The sequence below is a fragment of the Hemitrygon akajei genome, chromosome 16, assembly GCF_048418815.1.
Source record: "Hemitrygon akajei chromosome 16, sHemAka1.3, whole genome shotgun sequence".
Lineage (NCBI taxonomy): Eukaryota > Metazoa > Chordata > Chondrichthyes > Myliobatiformes > Dasyatidae > Hemitrygon > Hemitrygon akajei.
In genome coordinates this window covers 32,607,520-32,623,070 of record NC_133139.1, presented here as the reverse complement: position 1 = coordinate 32,623,070, position 15,551 = coordinate 32,607,520, and the positions used below count along the sequence as shown (strand labels likewise).

The window sequence follows — 15,551 nt, the reverse complement described above, 5'->3', positions numbered from 1 at the left end:
TGTGGTTGGGGTGACTTGGGTCCCCAATGATCCTTTGGGCCCTTTCTACACACCTGTCTTTGTAAATGTCCTGAATAGTGCAGAGTTCACAACTACAGATATGCTGGGCTGTCCACACCACTCTCTGCAGAGTCCTGTGATTGAGGGAAGTACAGTCCCCGTACCAGGCAGTGATGCAGCCAGTCAGGATGCTCTCAATTGTGCCCCTGTTGTGCCTTTTTCAGCACACAGCTGATGTGTACAGACCATGTGAGGTCCTTGGTGATTTGTATGTCAAGGATCTTAAAGCTGTTCACCTTCTCAACCCTAGATCCATTGATGTCAATAGGGGTGAGCCATTCCTCTTGTAGTCCACAACCAGCTCCTTTGTTTTTGTGACATTGAGGGAGAGGTTGTTTCCTTGACACCACTGTGTCAAGACCCTTCATTCATGAGTCTTGAAGGGTCTCGGCCCGAAACATCGACTGTTTACCTGTTTCCATAGATGCTGCCTGGCCTGCTCAGTTCCTCCAGCATCTTGTGTGTCATGCTTGGATTTCCAGCATCTCCAGGTTTTCTCTTGTTTGTGCTACCCCTCTATTTCTGCACCACTTATTTAATTTAATTTTTGATTTTTTTTTGTAATGTAAAGCGCATTTTTTATGTATTGCACTGTGCTCTGCTACAAAACGACAAATCTCAGGACCTGTGTCAGTGATAATAAACCCAATTCTGATTGCGGTCTATTCCCACGCTAATTTCTGTTTATTCTCCCTACATTCTAATTAACTTCCCCCAGATTCTAGCAGTTAGCTACACATTCATGGCAATTTACAGTTGCCAATGAACTCATCTACCATGTTTCGGGTCCTATATTTGCTGTTATCAAAGCTAATATTTCCAGTTCTGCTCTGCTCCCTGACTACTGGTCATAGAGTTATAACACACGGCAACAGTCCTTTCAACTCAACTCACCCATGCTGACTAAGGTGCCATTTGCCTGAATTTGGCCCACATCACTTTAAACCTTTCCTATCCATGAACCTTTACACTTAGTAATTGTAACTGTCTCTACCTCTTCCTTTAGCAGCTCTCTCTACTTACCCACCACTCTTTATGTGAAAAACATCCCTCCCCCTCTTCCCCAGGTCCCCATTAAATCTTTCCCCTCAAAACCTGTGCCCTCTAATTTTAGACTCCCCTACCCTGAGAAAAAGACTGACCATCTACCTTCTATTTGCTGCTTTTACAAACCTCAGTAAGGACATCCCTCCCTGCTTACCTCATCGATGGCACACTGTGGATGCGTCTCTACCAAAGGAGCTGTAAGGCACTCCTTCCCTCCGCTAACCTGCAGCTCACCCTTGGGCAAGGTGTAGTCACAGGAAGTCACGAGAGCAGGCGGTGGGTGGGTGTATGAGCAGTTGGTGCATATCACAAATCCTGGTTATGTGACCGCTGATGCTAGACAGACCATCTCTGAAGAGTATTGATAATGGACGGGGTCACTCATCTTGTAAAGACTCTGCCCAGAATGGTAGACCACTTCTGTAGAAAAATTTGCCAAGATCATGGAAAGACCATGATTGCTATGTATGACACGGCACATAGTGAATGAAGGAACAATGACCCCCTCATTCATGTAATGTTAAATATAATTCCTGTGGTCATTGTTCAGTCTCCTGTATTCCACATTTCATATATTGGAATTTGCACTACACTTTGCTTTTCTGATACTAATGATGTTCACTTACAATCCCTGTGCTCACTGGTCAACGTCAATTGCCACACAATTTGCCTACTTCCAGCCATTCAGTAATGTGATGGAAGAAATTATTGCCAGTGCTAAGAGGTACCATTACCAGTAATGTACTCACCGATGGCCACTTTGGGATCTGCCAGCACCATTTTGTTCCAGCCTTGCTCCAACATTGGCGAAAGGACGAAGTTCTATAGATGAGGCTGACAATTAGATAGCCTGTAAATCTCTATTTTTTGATATACTGATCATTATGTTCAAGTCACCCCAGAGCTTAAAATATTCAAACTCTTCCTAAATTATCTCCCCAGTCTTAAACAATTCTTTTGGGTTATCATTCGCTTTAACAAAAAGTTTGAAAAGTTTCTCATTAAATCTCTCTGCTATCCATCCCTTTAAAATGTCCCTCTTCAGCTATGCTTTAGCACATCTCCCATTTTCTTTTTATGTGACAGGATGTCAGATTCTGCTTGTTAACATTCCTGTGAACATCTTGCTTTATTATATTAAAAGTGCTACTGTGACAACAGAAAGTTGGCTACAATATGCTTTGGGAGGTTTTTCGTTTTTAAAACATGTCATGTAAATTAAACTCTTTAAAAAAAAAATAATTAGATGCCTTGCTGCTTTGGTTTATTTATATTCAAGAGCTATAAATATCCCTTTAAATAAAAGGGGCCTGCAACAGCTAGAATAGAAAATTGCCTGACAAATAGAAGGCAGAGTGTAGTGGTGAAGGTTATTGGAAGTGTAGTCTGGAGTTCTCCAGGGGTTGATACTCGAACCATTGCCTTTCCTGATGCATATTAATGATTTGGACCTCGCCGTAGAGAACATAGTTTCAAAATTTTAACTTAATACAGAGCCTGGAGTCATAGTGAACTATGAAAAGGATAGTAACAGTCTTTAGGGCAGATATAGACAGGCTAGTGGAACCAGTGGATATATGTTGATATTTGGAAGATGAAGCTTAATAGTGAGTGATGTGAAGTGTTAGCTTTTTAAAGAAATACAAGAAGAGGCAATTTAAACTAGAGAGCAGAATTCTAAGAGGAGTACAGAAATAGAGATATCTTGAATTAAGTGTCACTAAAACTATCAAAGTAATTTGTGAAAGTGGCTAAAATGAATTGAGAACCTTGGGCTTCGTAAATAGAGTACAAAAGCAAAGAAGTTATAATGAACACAAGAGATCTGCAGATGCTGGAGATGCTGGAGGAAGTAGTAGCAGGAGATGGAAGTTATGGATGAACCTATCTAAATCACTGGTTCAATGACACCTTGTGCCCAGCTCTCAATACCATCCATTAAGAAAGATGGGAAGGCTTTGGAGAAGGTGCCACTACGTGGATATACTGGAGAAACCGGAGCTGTTCTTGGGACAGAGAAGTTTGCAAGGGGATCTGACAGAGACACGTAAAATCATGACAGATGTAGCATCTGCTGAGGTGAGACTGTTCCCATCGGAGGGATGATCAGGAACAACGGGAAAGAGAATGGAGGTGATTGGCAAAAGAAACAATTCCAAAATGCGAGTGTCTGAATTGCACAGCTTGGTGCAGTACAAGGCGATTCAGTAGGAGTGATGAAAAGGCGCTGGTAAGTGTCTGAAAGGAGTGAGTGTGTAGGTTGTGGTGGAAAGCAATAGCTGAATGACTTTACATAGAGCTACGAGGGGTGATTGATAAGTTCATGGCCTAAGGTAGAAGGAGATGAGTTATTAACTTTAAACGCTCTGCATAATCACTCAAAGAATTGACCTGCACGTGCATGTAGCGAGAGCTGTATAACATCTCCTTCTACCTTAGGCCACAAACTTATCAATCACCCCTGCTGTGAACACTTTCTGGAGGTCCAAGATCCGTATGCTCCACGACCGCTGGACTAAGTGTGTAAATGTAGGAGGGGACTATGTTGAAAAATAAATGTGCTAGGTTTTCTAAAACTGACTCCTTCTACCTTAGACCATGAACTTATCAATCACCCCTCGTTCCATGGACATGATGGGCCAAATGGACTTCTACCATGAAGGAAACAATCTGTGGTCCTTCAGTTCAGGTCGATACTGTTTTCCTTTCAGGACACAACAGTTTACCAATTTTTACAAGTAATTTCCAAAATATCCAGTTCAGTTCGGTAAAGGCAATATCCACAGCTTAGCAGTTCCCGCCATTGCCACATGCACACATGTTCTGTGTGCTCGGCATGAGATAACAGGAAGATCCCGGTGAAGGGGGGGCAGCTAACATTCGAACCTGGTCTCATTAGTGGCCCTCCTGCTGGGTTCCGGACGGACTGTATCACGGAGAGTGCTCCTCCAAGTGATCCCGTTTGTCTCATCCGTCCCAGTTTGATCCTGAAATCCCTGCCCCTGTCTCCCTTTATTCCTTGCTCTGGGAAACCAAGTGTATTACTTTGACGAAGGTCAGTTAATGTAGGCAGGCAGGCAATTAATGCGCTGTTTGATATATTGGTCTAGGTTCAGTTAATTGCTTTCCCCAAAGATTCCTTAGGAGGATTGGCAAGCTACACTGTGTCTTCTCATTCTTGGTAACAGTCGCCTCTGAGGGCGTTTTCCTGGCACGTAACCAATAAAGAAGCAACAGTGTGAATACAGATACAGTATATGGAACATACAACTGTCTCATACCATACAGGTCCTTTAGCCCACAATGTTGTGCCGACCTTTTAACCTACTCTAAGATTAACCAAGCCCTTTAATTCCCACCGCATAGCCATCCATTCTTCTTTCATGTGCCTATTTAAGAGTCTTAAATGCCCCTAATGTATCTTGCCTCTACCACCACCCCTGGCTGTGCATTCCATGCACCCATTAATCTATGTGTAAAACAAAACCTGCCTCTGACATCCCTGCTATACTTTTCTCCAGTCACCTTCAATTAAATGTAATTAATGAACTTTGACGGCACATTTTTTTCCCTTACACCTACCTGTTCCTGGCAAAGCTGAGCCCCACTGTTGGTCGGGGTCAACCATGAAAGCTGCATCCCAGCTGTCTACATGATACGCAAGCCAGGGCAGTACGATACGGAGGGCAGGCTGTTGCCCATGTAGCAGGCTCCTTCTCTCCATGCAGCTGATGAATCCAAAGGAACGGCAAAGACCGATACAGTTTGTGCACCAGCGGTGTCGCAGGAGTTCCTAGTCTGTGTTGAACTCAATACCTGACTGCTTTCAGGACTCCAGCTCTGGCTTTTTCCTTGGGTTTACTCCCAAAGCCTTCTCCATGAAAGGGTATAGCCGCAAGGCAGTGGAAGTTCGAGATCAGAATTTTCCTTCTCTGAGTTTGCGGGGCAGACTTGTTGGGCCGAATGGCGTACCTCTGCTCCTATATCTTATATCTTCTAGATGATCTGCCAACCATGGCTGACGAGCTCCATCTGCCTGAAGCAGCTGGTTTTAAGGCACCAATAACCCACCTTTGCCCCTTCTCCTGTCCATAGAACCAATTCCACCAGGCTTAATAGCTAAGGCACATGTGACGGCCGGGAGCTGGACTTAGTTGTCAGGAGTTATTTTAAGGCATACCTTTGGGAGTACTTAATAGGTAGTGGGAGCTTGTCCCCAATACCTCCCCTGGTTCTAACAACCTTAAGGAACCTGTAGTAACACTTTGACCACTTTAACCATGGTAGTCTTTGTTTTGTTCAAATTGTACTCATGATTCATCCCTAGCCTAATCATTGGGGCAATCTGCGATGATCAATTAACTCACCCGGTATGTCTTTGGACTGTGGGAGGAAACCGGAGCACCGGAGAAGACCCATGCACTCCATGGGGAGGATGTACAGAGACTCTTTACAGAGGGCACTGGGATTGTACTCCAAACTCTGTTGCCCCTAGCTGCAATAGTGTTCCGCTAACCACTATGGCACCTTGCGACTTATAATGAATATTGGATGGTATATACAGTAAATGTAGCTGCAATACAGACTAGACTATCCAGTCCATTGTGTTAGAAAGAAGAAAGTTTGTCAGATGACATTGACTAGAATTTTTTAAAAAAGTAATTTTAAAAATGGGATCAAAGTATCTTAGCTAGCCATTTGCAAACAGGATGAGTTGGGCTAAACTCCAGCTCTGAATCATGAATCAGGAAAAATTCCTTGACCCTTAATGCAAACTATACCCTTATGTTAGATTAAACAACATCCTGAGCATGTTTTTTTTAAACAAAAGTGACACCACATTCTTAGAATTTATCTACATTATTGACATTTATTAACTTTCCTACTAAGTAGTAAGAGTAGTAATTTAAATTCTTTCTTACTTGGCTCCCTCAAAGACAACTAATATTTAAAGGCTTTCATGTGCTGTTTGCACTGAGCAGCTGTCCTCACTCTAGCAAGAGTGATCATAACTTGATGAAATTAAAAATAAAACAAAGAAGGCTTCTACATATTTCCTTACAATCAGTGGCTGGAATCCTTCACTGTATTGCAAGACAAGAACATCACTGTAAGATATTGATCTTGTGATCACTTGCTTGATCAGAGAAATAGAGGATGATCATTCAATTGCTTTTCCCTTCAATCATGCCTAATTCGAGTACACAGTCTCAGTACTGTTAGTGCTTCAGAAAAGCGCAAGGGTGCAAATTTCCGCTCTGGACTGGCCAGGATGAAATGCGATGGCGCCCACATTCGAAGGTTGCTTGGTATCGTCTGGGTTCTTGACGGCGCTGTCGACATGTTTTTCAGCGTCAGTGCGCCAGCACCACGAAAGGAAAAGTATCTAAGAATGAAAGTCGATAGAATGAGTGTAGGCCTGCAGATAATTAAGAAGCAAGGTCATGTGCCAGAACTTAAAGTTGATGGCTTTTGATGGGCCTCTTGCATAGTCCTTAACATTATAGGGTGAAGGCATGTGTAAGTAGCAGGAAGTTATTGTGCTGACTTTGGAGGGGTTTCAAAGGAAGATGATTCCGGGATTGAAGGTCTTATCATAAGAGGAGTGTTTGATGGCTCTGGGCCTCAACTTACTGGAAGTCAGATGAATGAGTGGAGACCTGATTAAAAGCTATCGAAAGTTGAAAAGCTTCGACAGAGTGGCGTGCAGAGGATTGGAGAGGATGTTTCCAATGGTGGGGGAGTGTAACACCAGAGGACACAGCCTCTGAATAGAGGGGCATCCTTTTAGAACAGAGGTGAGGAGGAACTTCTTTAGCCAGAGAGTGGAGGATCTGTGGGATTCTTTGCCACAGGCAGCTGTGGAGGCCAAGTCATTGGGTATATTTAAGGCAGAGGTTAATAGATTCTTGATTAGTCAGGGCATGAAGGGATGCAGAGAGAAGGCAGGAAACTGGGGCGGAGAGAAAAAATGGATCAGCCATGATTAAATGGCAGAGCACAGTCGATGGGCCAAATGGCCTAATTCAGCAACTGTATCAAAATTCAAAATTCAAAGTAAAATTTATTACCAGAGTACATACAAACCACCACCTGCAACCCTGAGATTCTTTTTCCTGTGGGCACACTCAGCAGATCTATAGAACAGTAACTATAAACAGGATTGATGAAAGAGCAAATCGTGCATAAAAGACACCAATCTAATATAAATAACAAGAGCATGAAATAGCAAGCTGAAGAGTCCTTAAAGTGAGATCATTGGTTGTGGGAGCATCTCAATAGATGAGTGTAGTTGCCCTGTTTTGTTCAAGAGCTTGATGGTTGAGGGGGTATCTTATGGTCTTATAGTATATGCTTCTGTTTGCCCCACCATGCACACATTGACCTTGATCTTAGTAACAGAAGTTAATTTTATTTGACTGTGTTGCTACTTTCCTTTAACAGGAAGACTCATGGTTATAGGTGACAGTTTTTTTTGTAGTGCTCCATAATCTGATAATTTAGTGTCCGACTGTAAACTGCAAGTTAATTCAAAGCTTTCTTTGTCACAGGCACCGCAGCAAACCTGCGGTTGTTGCGTTTGAGTTAACTGTTTTGTTTGTTGTTTTGCAGAGGGTGTAACATCTTGATCGCTGGCGCGACCTTGGCAGTGTGATGAAAAGAACAGGATCTCCTCTTAACGTTTTGAAGAGCTAATTAGTAATCCAGCACCAAAAGACCAGGCGATGAATAATGCTGCCACAATGAATGACATGTCTACAGTAGATGATGAACTGTTGGCTTCTACATCCATGTACCTCAGTGGGGACTCCACTTACTCGGTTCCAATGGGGGCGGAACAAAAAACCGTATTTGCATTTGTAATTTTCTTATTGGTTTTCCTGATAATCCTGGTGGTCCGATGTTTTCGGATATTATTGGACCCCTATAGTAGGATGCCTGCTTCGTCGTGGTCTGATGGTAAAGATGGGCTGGAGAGGGGACAGTTTGACTATGCCCTGGTGTGAAGTCAAATGCCGCAAACTTTGCTCTGCTCTGCCGCTGATCTTCTTTTGTGTTTTATTTTAACGAATAACTTCCCTCCTTGTAATTTTAAGGGGTACCCTTCTAGGACGTACAGTCTCTGAGCTTGCTAACGGTGTCCAAAAACACTGTAGATGTGCTGCCTGCTATTCAGTGAGTTACATTGTTATATCAGCTTGTGACTTAACGGCGGAGTCACTGTCTCCCAGTTCCTAGTTGCGGAGCAAGGACTCCCGTGACCCCTTAATTAGCTGTAGTCCAAAATCTTGTCATTGTTTCCATTGCTCACGTCAGTCTCGATCGACTCTCCTGATCACAGCGGAGACTTGCGTGGACAAGGAGCAGGGCACAGCGTGTGGCAACTGAAAAGCCGGAATGGTGTTTCTGATTGTCAAAGGAACAGAGAGACAGAGAGGTACACTGGAAAGTGAGAGCGTGCAAGGGAGAGAGAGGGAGCCAGAAAGCGGCTTCATGTCAGGACCCAGCTCCAAGATCTGGACAATTATGGCAAGTTCCTTAAACACATGGGTGGTCTAAAAGGTTTACAAGAGCACCACTGGATTTCACAGTTAATGCAATTAGTGTTACTTGAACAGGCTGCTGCTTTTCCACCTTTTAAAAGCTCTTTTCATTTCTCAGTTGTGGCACATATTGGTTTCTCTATGTGCTACAAAACATGAACAGACTATCCTAGAATTTCCAGCCGGAGGGATTGAATTTCTATGGTTACCCAATCTTCCTGAGAAAATCTTGGTTGTTAATTGGGGACATTTCTAGTTAAACTGGCAAAAAACCTAGGATTAATATATGTACATACAACTAATCTTACTTAATTATACCCTTATGATTCTCAGTACTGACTTGAAGTATATTGCCCTTGTGTGAGCTGGGATGAATCACAAAGGCTTGTATAGGTCACCCGTTATAATAAAGCCTCAGAGACCAAAAGCAAACTACATCATGAGTGTATGCAACCTCTTTTAAAAAATAACTTGAATTTCATCAGATATTTTATTTACATCCCGAGCTTTAAAGAACAGAAATCAAATAAATTTTAAAAATTCACCAAGGCCATAACAAGGATCAATCACTCAGGCAAACCACGGCTTCCTTCAGATAGCCTTGAAGGGAATGTTTAAATGAACAAAATGAGTACTTGTGGCTGGAACGATTGTTCCTTACATGCTATTTGCAGTATGTTTGGTGCTAATTGATCCCAACATGATCTCCAATGTGTGGGTGAAGGTTTGTGATCTAAGAAACATCAAACGGGTCCAATTATCACAAAAGACAGCATATAAATGCATTTCTTTTGGTTGGCTGAGACTAAGTCTATAATTATGACACAAAATCCTCCACAATCCAATCTTTCTGAAGAATAGTTAGTCCCAATTCCAGATGTGAGACTAATCCCCTTGCTAAAGAGTAGGGTTTCTGTTCTTGATGCTGGGATACAGTCATTTAGTTATATAGCAAGGCCCTCAACCTAACTTGTCCTTGCTGACTAAGGTGCCTTCCTGAGCTAGTTTCATTTGCCTGCATTTGGCCCTTATTCCTTGAAACTTTTCTTATCTATGTACCTGGCCACCTCTGCTACTTCCTCCGGCAGTTTCTGGATCATGATATCAGTTAGAATGCAGTGTTGATCTGCAGGATCTTTCTTAAGCTGGGCTACAGCAAATCTCTGATACTCCAGCAGCCCCGGGACTTCGGCAGTGCCAGGCCACTAGATTTCTTATTAATACCCAAACACACTTTCCTTTCTCTTTTTTTTCAGAGGTTACGTGTAGTACGATATAATAAATTTCCCACTGAACCGTGGGAGAGGGCAGTATACAAACACTCCGGATGTAGCTCCCTACCTTCCCACCCCTGGTGTTCTAGACATTAGTCCTAGATCAGGCCCACATACCCCACTCCTGGCTCTCACCCCATACCCTGCTTGTACCCTGGAAACCCCAGCCCACGTGCCAGCTGAATTACTGATTCAGATGCGGGGCCTTCGGGAATTCCATAAACCTTAGCTGGAGAAGTGTTCAGCAGCGAGAATGTGCCACGTGTAATGTCAATCTATGGACAATAAATGTTGCTTTAATGCTGTTAGGCCTTTAAGGACCGTCTGGTGTAACTGATTGGTGTTTTGGTGTTGCTACAGTGTTAGTGTAGAAAGTTTTAGCAGCAGTCTGTTTCGAAGAAGGCCGACTGGCAATATATACATGCTGTCCAGCAATGATCGCTCCTTCGTTAATAAACGTACCTTCTTTGATATTTTAAATTGTTAACTGTTTGCATTGTCTCAGGGACTGAATAAGGGAGATACTGAGACATGGTACAGGAAGGGCTGGCTGGTAGAACTATGAGATTTATATGTGTGTTCAAATCGGAATATTGGATGAGCAGTATGTGCTTATATTGACCCCTCCCAGTTGAGATAGTGTTGGCACATACTGAAAGACAAAGTTGTATCACCAAATTGAGCTCTCTGAACCTCTGGATGAACAGGCATGTAATTTGTCTCAACGATGGAGATTGAAAGGAAGTGTTTACATCTATTGAATTGGCTGCAGTAAATAAACCAGGACTGACAAGAGCTGTTGTTGTTACTCAATGGTCATGTGCGGAGAAAATTGCACTGTATCATGAAGTCCACAGAATGCATTAGGAATGCTACAAGCACATTGCAAATTGCCTAGAAATGAAACTGTTGACTGTTACGAGATTTTGCATCCAGGAGCAGGGAGAAAGGTTTGGCATTTTCAACACGGAGGAAAGATAAATAGCAGATAATTGCTATTTTGCAGATTGGAAGGACTTGCTCTCAAGAGATAAGGTTATTTATGGAATCCAGGATTCATCCTTGAGGGAACAGCTGTTATATGCGATAGAGTTCACTTCGGAAAAGTATATGCAGATATCCAAAAGGGAGGCTAGAAATGCTGTTTGGGCAACAGCAGGGCATATACACAATTAATGGAGAGATGAAATCTGGAGGCACACCGTTGACTCAAGCCAAAAGCCTTGATATTGAGGTGCAGGGAAGAAACTAAATTTGAAAAGGCAAAAGTTGAGTTCATGATGGAAGAAGTCTTTTACTTAATGGATTATTTGTTCACCAGAGATGGTCTGAGGTTAGATCCAGCAAAAAGACAAGTGAAGGAGATGCTGAGCTCAACATATGGCTTTCTGAACAGGTTACCTCTGAGTAGATGTTAGAACCAAAAACAACCATCTTTTAATCATGGGTACAATCATGGGTAAATGATTGTAAATGATTTATATGGGTAAATCTACAATCTAATGGATACAATCAGAGGATATAACATGATATAGATCAGCTGGAAACTTGGATGGAGAAATAGCAGACACAGTTTAATCCAGTCAAGTGTAGATGATGCCTCTGGGGAGGGCAAATGCAAGAGAAAAGCCTACAGTAATGGTAGTACCATTAGAGGCATTGATGTCATCTTGGGGTGCAAGTCCATAACTCCCTGAAAAGGCAACATAGGGGTATGGCATGCTTGCTTTCAACAGTTGGGGCATTGGGTATAAAAGTTGGGAAATCATATTACAGCTCTATAAAACTTCAGTTATGTCACATTTGGAGTGTTGTGTGCTAATTTGGTTGCCGAATATAGAATGAGGAGGCTTTTGAGAGGGTTCCAAAGAAGTTTACCAGAGTGTTGCCTGGATTAGAGAGTGTTAAGCAGAGGTTAGCAAACTTGGATTGTACTTTCTGGAGCATCGGAGGCTGAGGGGTGACCTGATTGATGGAGGCATATAAAATTATGAGAGGCATAGGTAGGATAAGTAGTCAGAATCTTCTTTTTCCCTAAATATAAAATACTAAAGATGAGAGGGAGAAAGTTTAAAAGGGATGTTCTGGCAATTTTATTTTACACAGAGAATGTTCTGTGGAACACACTGGTGGAAGCAGGTACCACAGCAATGTTTAATACAAGTTTAGACAGATGCACGAACTGGCAGGAATAAAGGGATACAGATCATGTGACGGCAGCTGAGATTAGATAGACTGGCATTGTGACCAGCACAGACGTGATGGGTCGAAGAGCCCGTTCTTGTGTTGTTCTGTTCTATGATGCCCACATCAGACCAACTACAGATGCAGCAGAAAGCACGGTGACTTGACACCTGGTTCATATTACATCATAAAGGAGTTACCAAGTCTCCTACTGGGGAACAAGTGCCATCTTAAAGAGACCACGGAAGAAGTTTGTTGGACTAAAGCAGATAGGGAGACACAAGGATGCTCAGAGAGAGAACAGTAGCACAACCAGTTTGGACAGAAGTAGGTAGGATGCAGAACACCCATGCACTGCGGTAATGTCAGTTAGATGTCTTGATTCTTTTCCCTTTCTGTTGTTAAAGGAAGGGTGTAAACTATGTGAAATATGTGTAGTATGGTGCATGGAGTAAAAATGTAGCATTAATGCTGTCACCTTTTTAAGGATTATATCATGTGACCTGTTGCTCTGATGGTCCAGTAGTGTTCGGTGTAGAACGTTCCAGAGGTAGTATGTTAGATCATGTTGGATTTTCATTTATAAAGTACCTCTGTTCATGTTTTAAATGACCATTTTCCTGTATCTGAGAGACTGAGGGAAAAACAGAAGCAGGAGAAGCTCCACCGATCCTGACCCAGCCATCATAAACCACTTGCAGTTTGCTGTAATTCTGCAAGCGTTGGCTGCTTCCTGGAGTCTGTAAAGTTGTCAGTGTCTGCAGGACATGCCGATCAGTGAGGTAAAATTCTTTGCCAGCTCTGTGGGTACAGGTAGGCAGTCCCATTGGAGATGGCATGGCTGGGAGAATGAGGCGAGCAGGGCAAACAGCTGGGAAAGGCTGAAGGAACCTCCACTTCCCAGGGTGTTCAGGGAACAGTCCCAATAACCGATCCTCAATGAGGATTAGCATGCAAGATATCTTCACTGAAATCTTCCCCTGTTCCAGTCACAATTCCAATCTCAAATCTGGGCAAGGACTGTGGCTAGTACATTGACTATAATCCTTATGTTTGCAGGCTGGAACTGGAGCCATGAGACATAGGAGCAGAATTAGACCATTCGCCCATCGAGTCTGCTCTGCCATTCAATCATGGCTGATTTATTATCCCTCTCAACTCCATTCTCCTGCCTTCTCCCCTTAACTTTTGAAACCCTAGTTAATCAAGAACCTTTCAACCTTTGCCTTAAATATACCCAATATCTTGGCCATCTGAGGCAATGAATTCTACAGATTTACCACCATCTGGCTAAAGAAGTTTTTCCTCATCTCTGTTCTAAATGAACTTCCCTCTATTCTGAGGCTGTGGCCTTTGGTCATAGACTTTCCCACCAGAGGAAACATCCTCTCCACAGCCTCTCTGTCTAGGTCTTTCAACATTCGATAGGTTTCAATGAGATCTTCCCCCCACCCCAATGTACTCCAGCGAGTACATCATGTACTTCTCATATATTAACCCTTTCATTCCCAGAATAATTCTTGTGAACCTCCTCTGGTCCCTTGAATGCCAGCACATCTTTTCTGAGATAAAGGACCCAAACTGCTCCCAATACTCCAAGTGCAGTCTGACCAATGCCTAATAAAAGCCTCAGCATAACATCCTTGCTTTTGTATTCTAGTCCTCTTGAAATGAATGCTAACGTTGCATTGGCCTTCCTCACCACTGACTCAACCTGCAAGTTAACCTTTAGGGAACCCTGCATGAGGACATCTAAGCCATGGGCCAGGCCTCGCAGTTTGCTGTTGTCTGTCTCACAGGAAGGTCACCTATGCTCATTAGAGAAACATTCTTCTTCCTTTCCAGTGACCTGATACCTGTGTAGATTGTGGATTTCCCAGGTGCAGAAAGCATGGAGGTTGGTAAGCAAGGCCACCTGGCTGATGTTTGACCACAGAGATTAATCTTGGATGCCATTGCCCGTCATTGCCTTCAAATCCAACACTGGCCACTATAGCAACAACCTTCCATAACTACCTTTTTTTGTTCTTTAACATGACTTTCTTAATCCTGTGTTCTTTAATTTCATCATCAAGTTTCCTGTGGGGTAGGGAGATGGACTGAAAATGCTTCTGGGGGTGATGTTATGTGGAACAGAGGCAGGTTCCTCACTCTAGATCAATGTGGTCCATTGTTCAAAACACACAATTGCATGGAGAAAAATGACAGCAAGAACCTATTGATCTCTTTGGAATATCCCACATATTTGAGATCCCTTGAACATATCCTCCCTTCCAACTTGGAGTCACTGGGGAAGAGAACAGCTGGAAAAACAGCCAATGTCACTTTGGGGGAATATATCAGACATTTCGCTCATTGAAGAAGGATCTAGTGTTTTCCTGAAGTATATGACGATTAAACTCTTCTCGGGCTTCTAGCCGAGTCCAGGTACAGGTGCCCTCCCCTTTACAAAGGTAGAGCGTTCCTGCGAAACCTTTCTTAAGCCGAAATGGCGTAAAGCAAAGAACCATTAATTTATATGGGAAAATTTTCCGTAAAAGCAAAAATCCTATTTGTAATGCGAAAACAGGTTACTAATGTAGGTCTTTTGTAAAAGCGAAGTTGCGAAAGTGAACATTTGTAAAGCGGGGGACACCTGTATCGATTGTAACCGATGTTTCGATGACAAACTCTGCCATCTTCATCATGTCTAGTCCGGTGGTATTTATGCCCCTGTATTCCGTCCCTCCTGATTGGTTAGTCCTCATCCAATTAGGTTACCGCTGTCCCACCTTGTTTTATAATCGAATTCCAGTTCTTCGTTAGAGTGAGATCTTCATCTTTGTTAAAATTCTTTTTCTCTAGTTTTATTTCAATGGCTGCCTTCACCAGGCCGTCCCAAAAGCCAATGGCGTGGCACAGCAGTTTTGTGCTATCAAAGTCAATCACATGGCCATTGCAAGTGCAATGCTCTGCTACTCACGATTTCTCTGGGCAACCCAAACAGATACCCCACCTGTGCTCCTTGATGTGGGTTTCCATTGTGTATCCCGTTTGGCTGATATACGCTGCTCCGCATTCACAAGCAATCCTGTAAGCGCCAGCCATCCTGAGACCCAGGTCATTTCTGAATTTTAACAAAGATGAAGGCCTCACTCTAAGTAAGAACTGGAATTTGATTGTAAACAAGGGGGGGGGGGGGGAACAGCGGAACCCATGTTGGATGAGGACTAAACAACCAGGAGGGACAGAATACAGGGGTCTTAATATCACCGGACTGGACATGCACAGGCTTCATCCCTGATGAAGATGGCAGAGTTTGTCATCGAAACATCGGTAAAAATCGATATCTGCACCTGGCTGGAAGCCCTAGAATAGCTTATTCATCATTTTGCTCCTTGTTCCTCAGGCTGAATTCAGATTAGAATTCAGATTCCTCAGATTAGAATTAGGCTATTCAGCT

At 42.9% G+C, this 15,551-nt stretch overlaps 1 protein-coding gene across 3 annotated transcripts in view; it reads left to right on the top strand.

The window, feature by feature from the left end:
• Positions 1-15,306, top strand: part of LOC140739942 (cortexin-1-like) — a 31,865-nt gene extending 16,559 nt beyond the window's left edge. For all 3 annotated transcript variants that reach the window (XM_073068637.1, XM_073068638.1, XM_073068639.1), the window contains exon 3: positions 7,720-15,306. In XM_073068637.1, coding sequence (XP_072924738.1) covers positions 7,833-8,114 — 282 coding nt within the window. In that variant the 5' untranslated portion in view covers positions 7,720-7,832 and the 3' untranslated portion in view covers positions 8,115-15,306. The remainder of the gene's footprint in view (positions 1-7,719) is intronic.
• Positions 15,307-15,551: the final 245 nt, after the last annotated feature.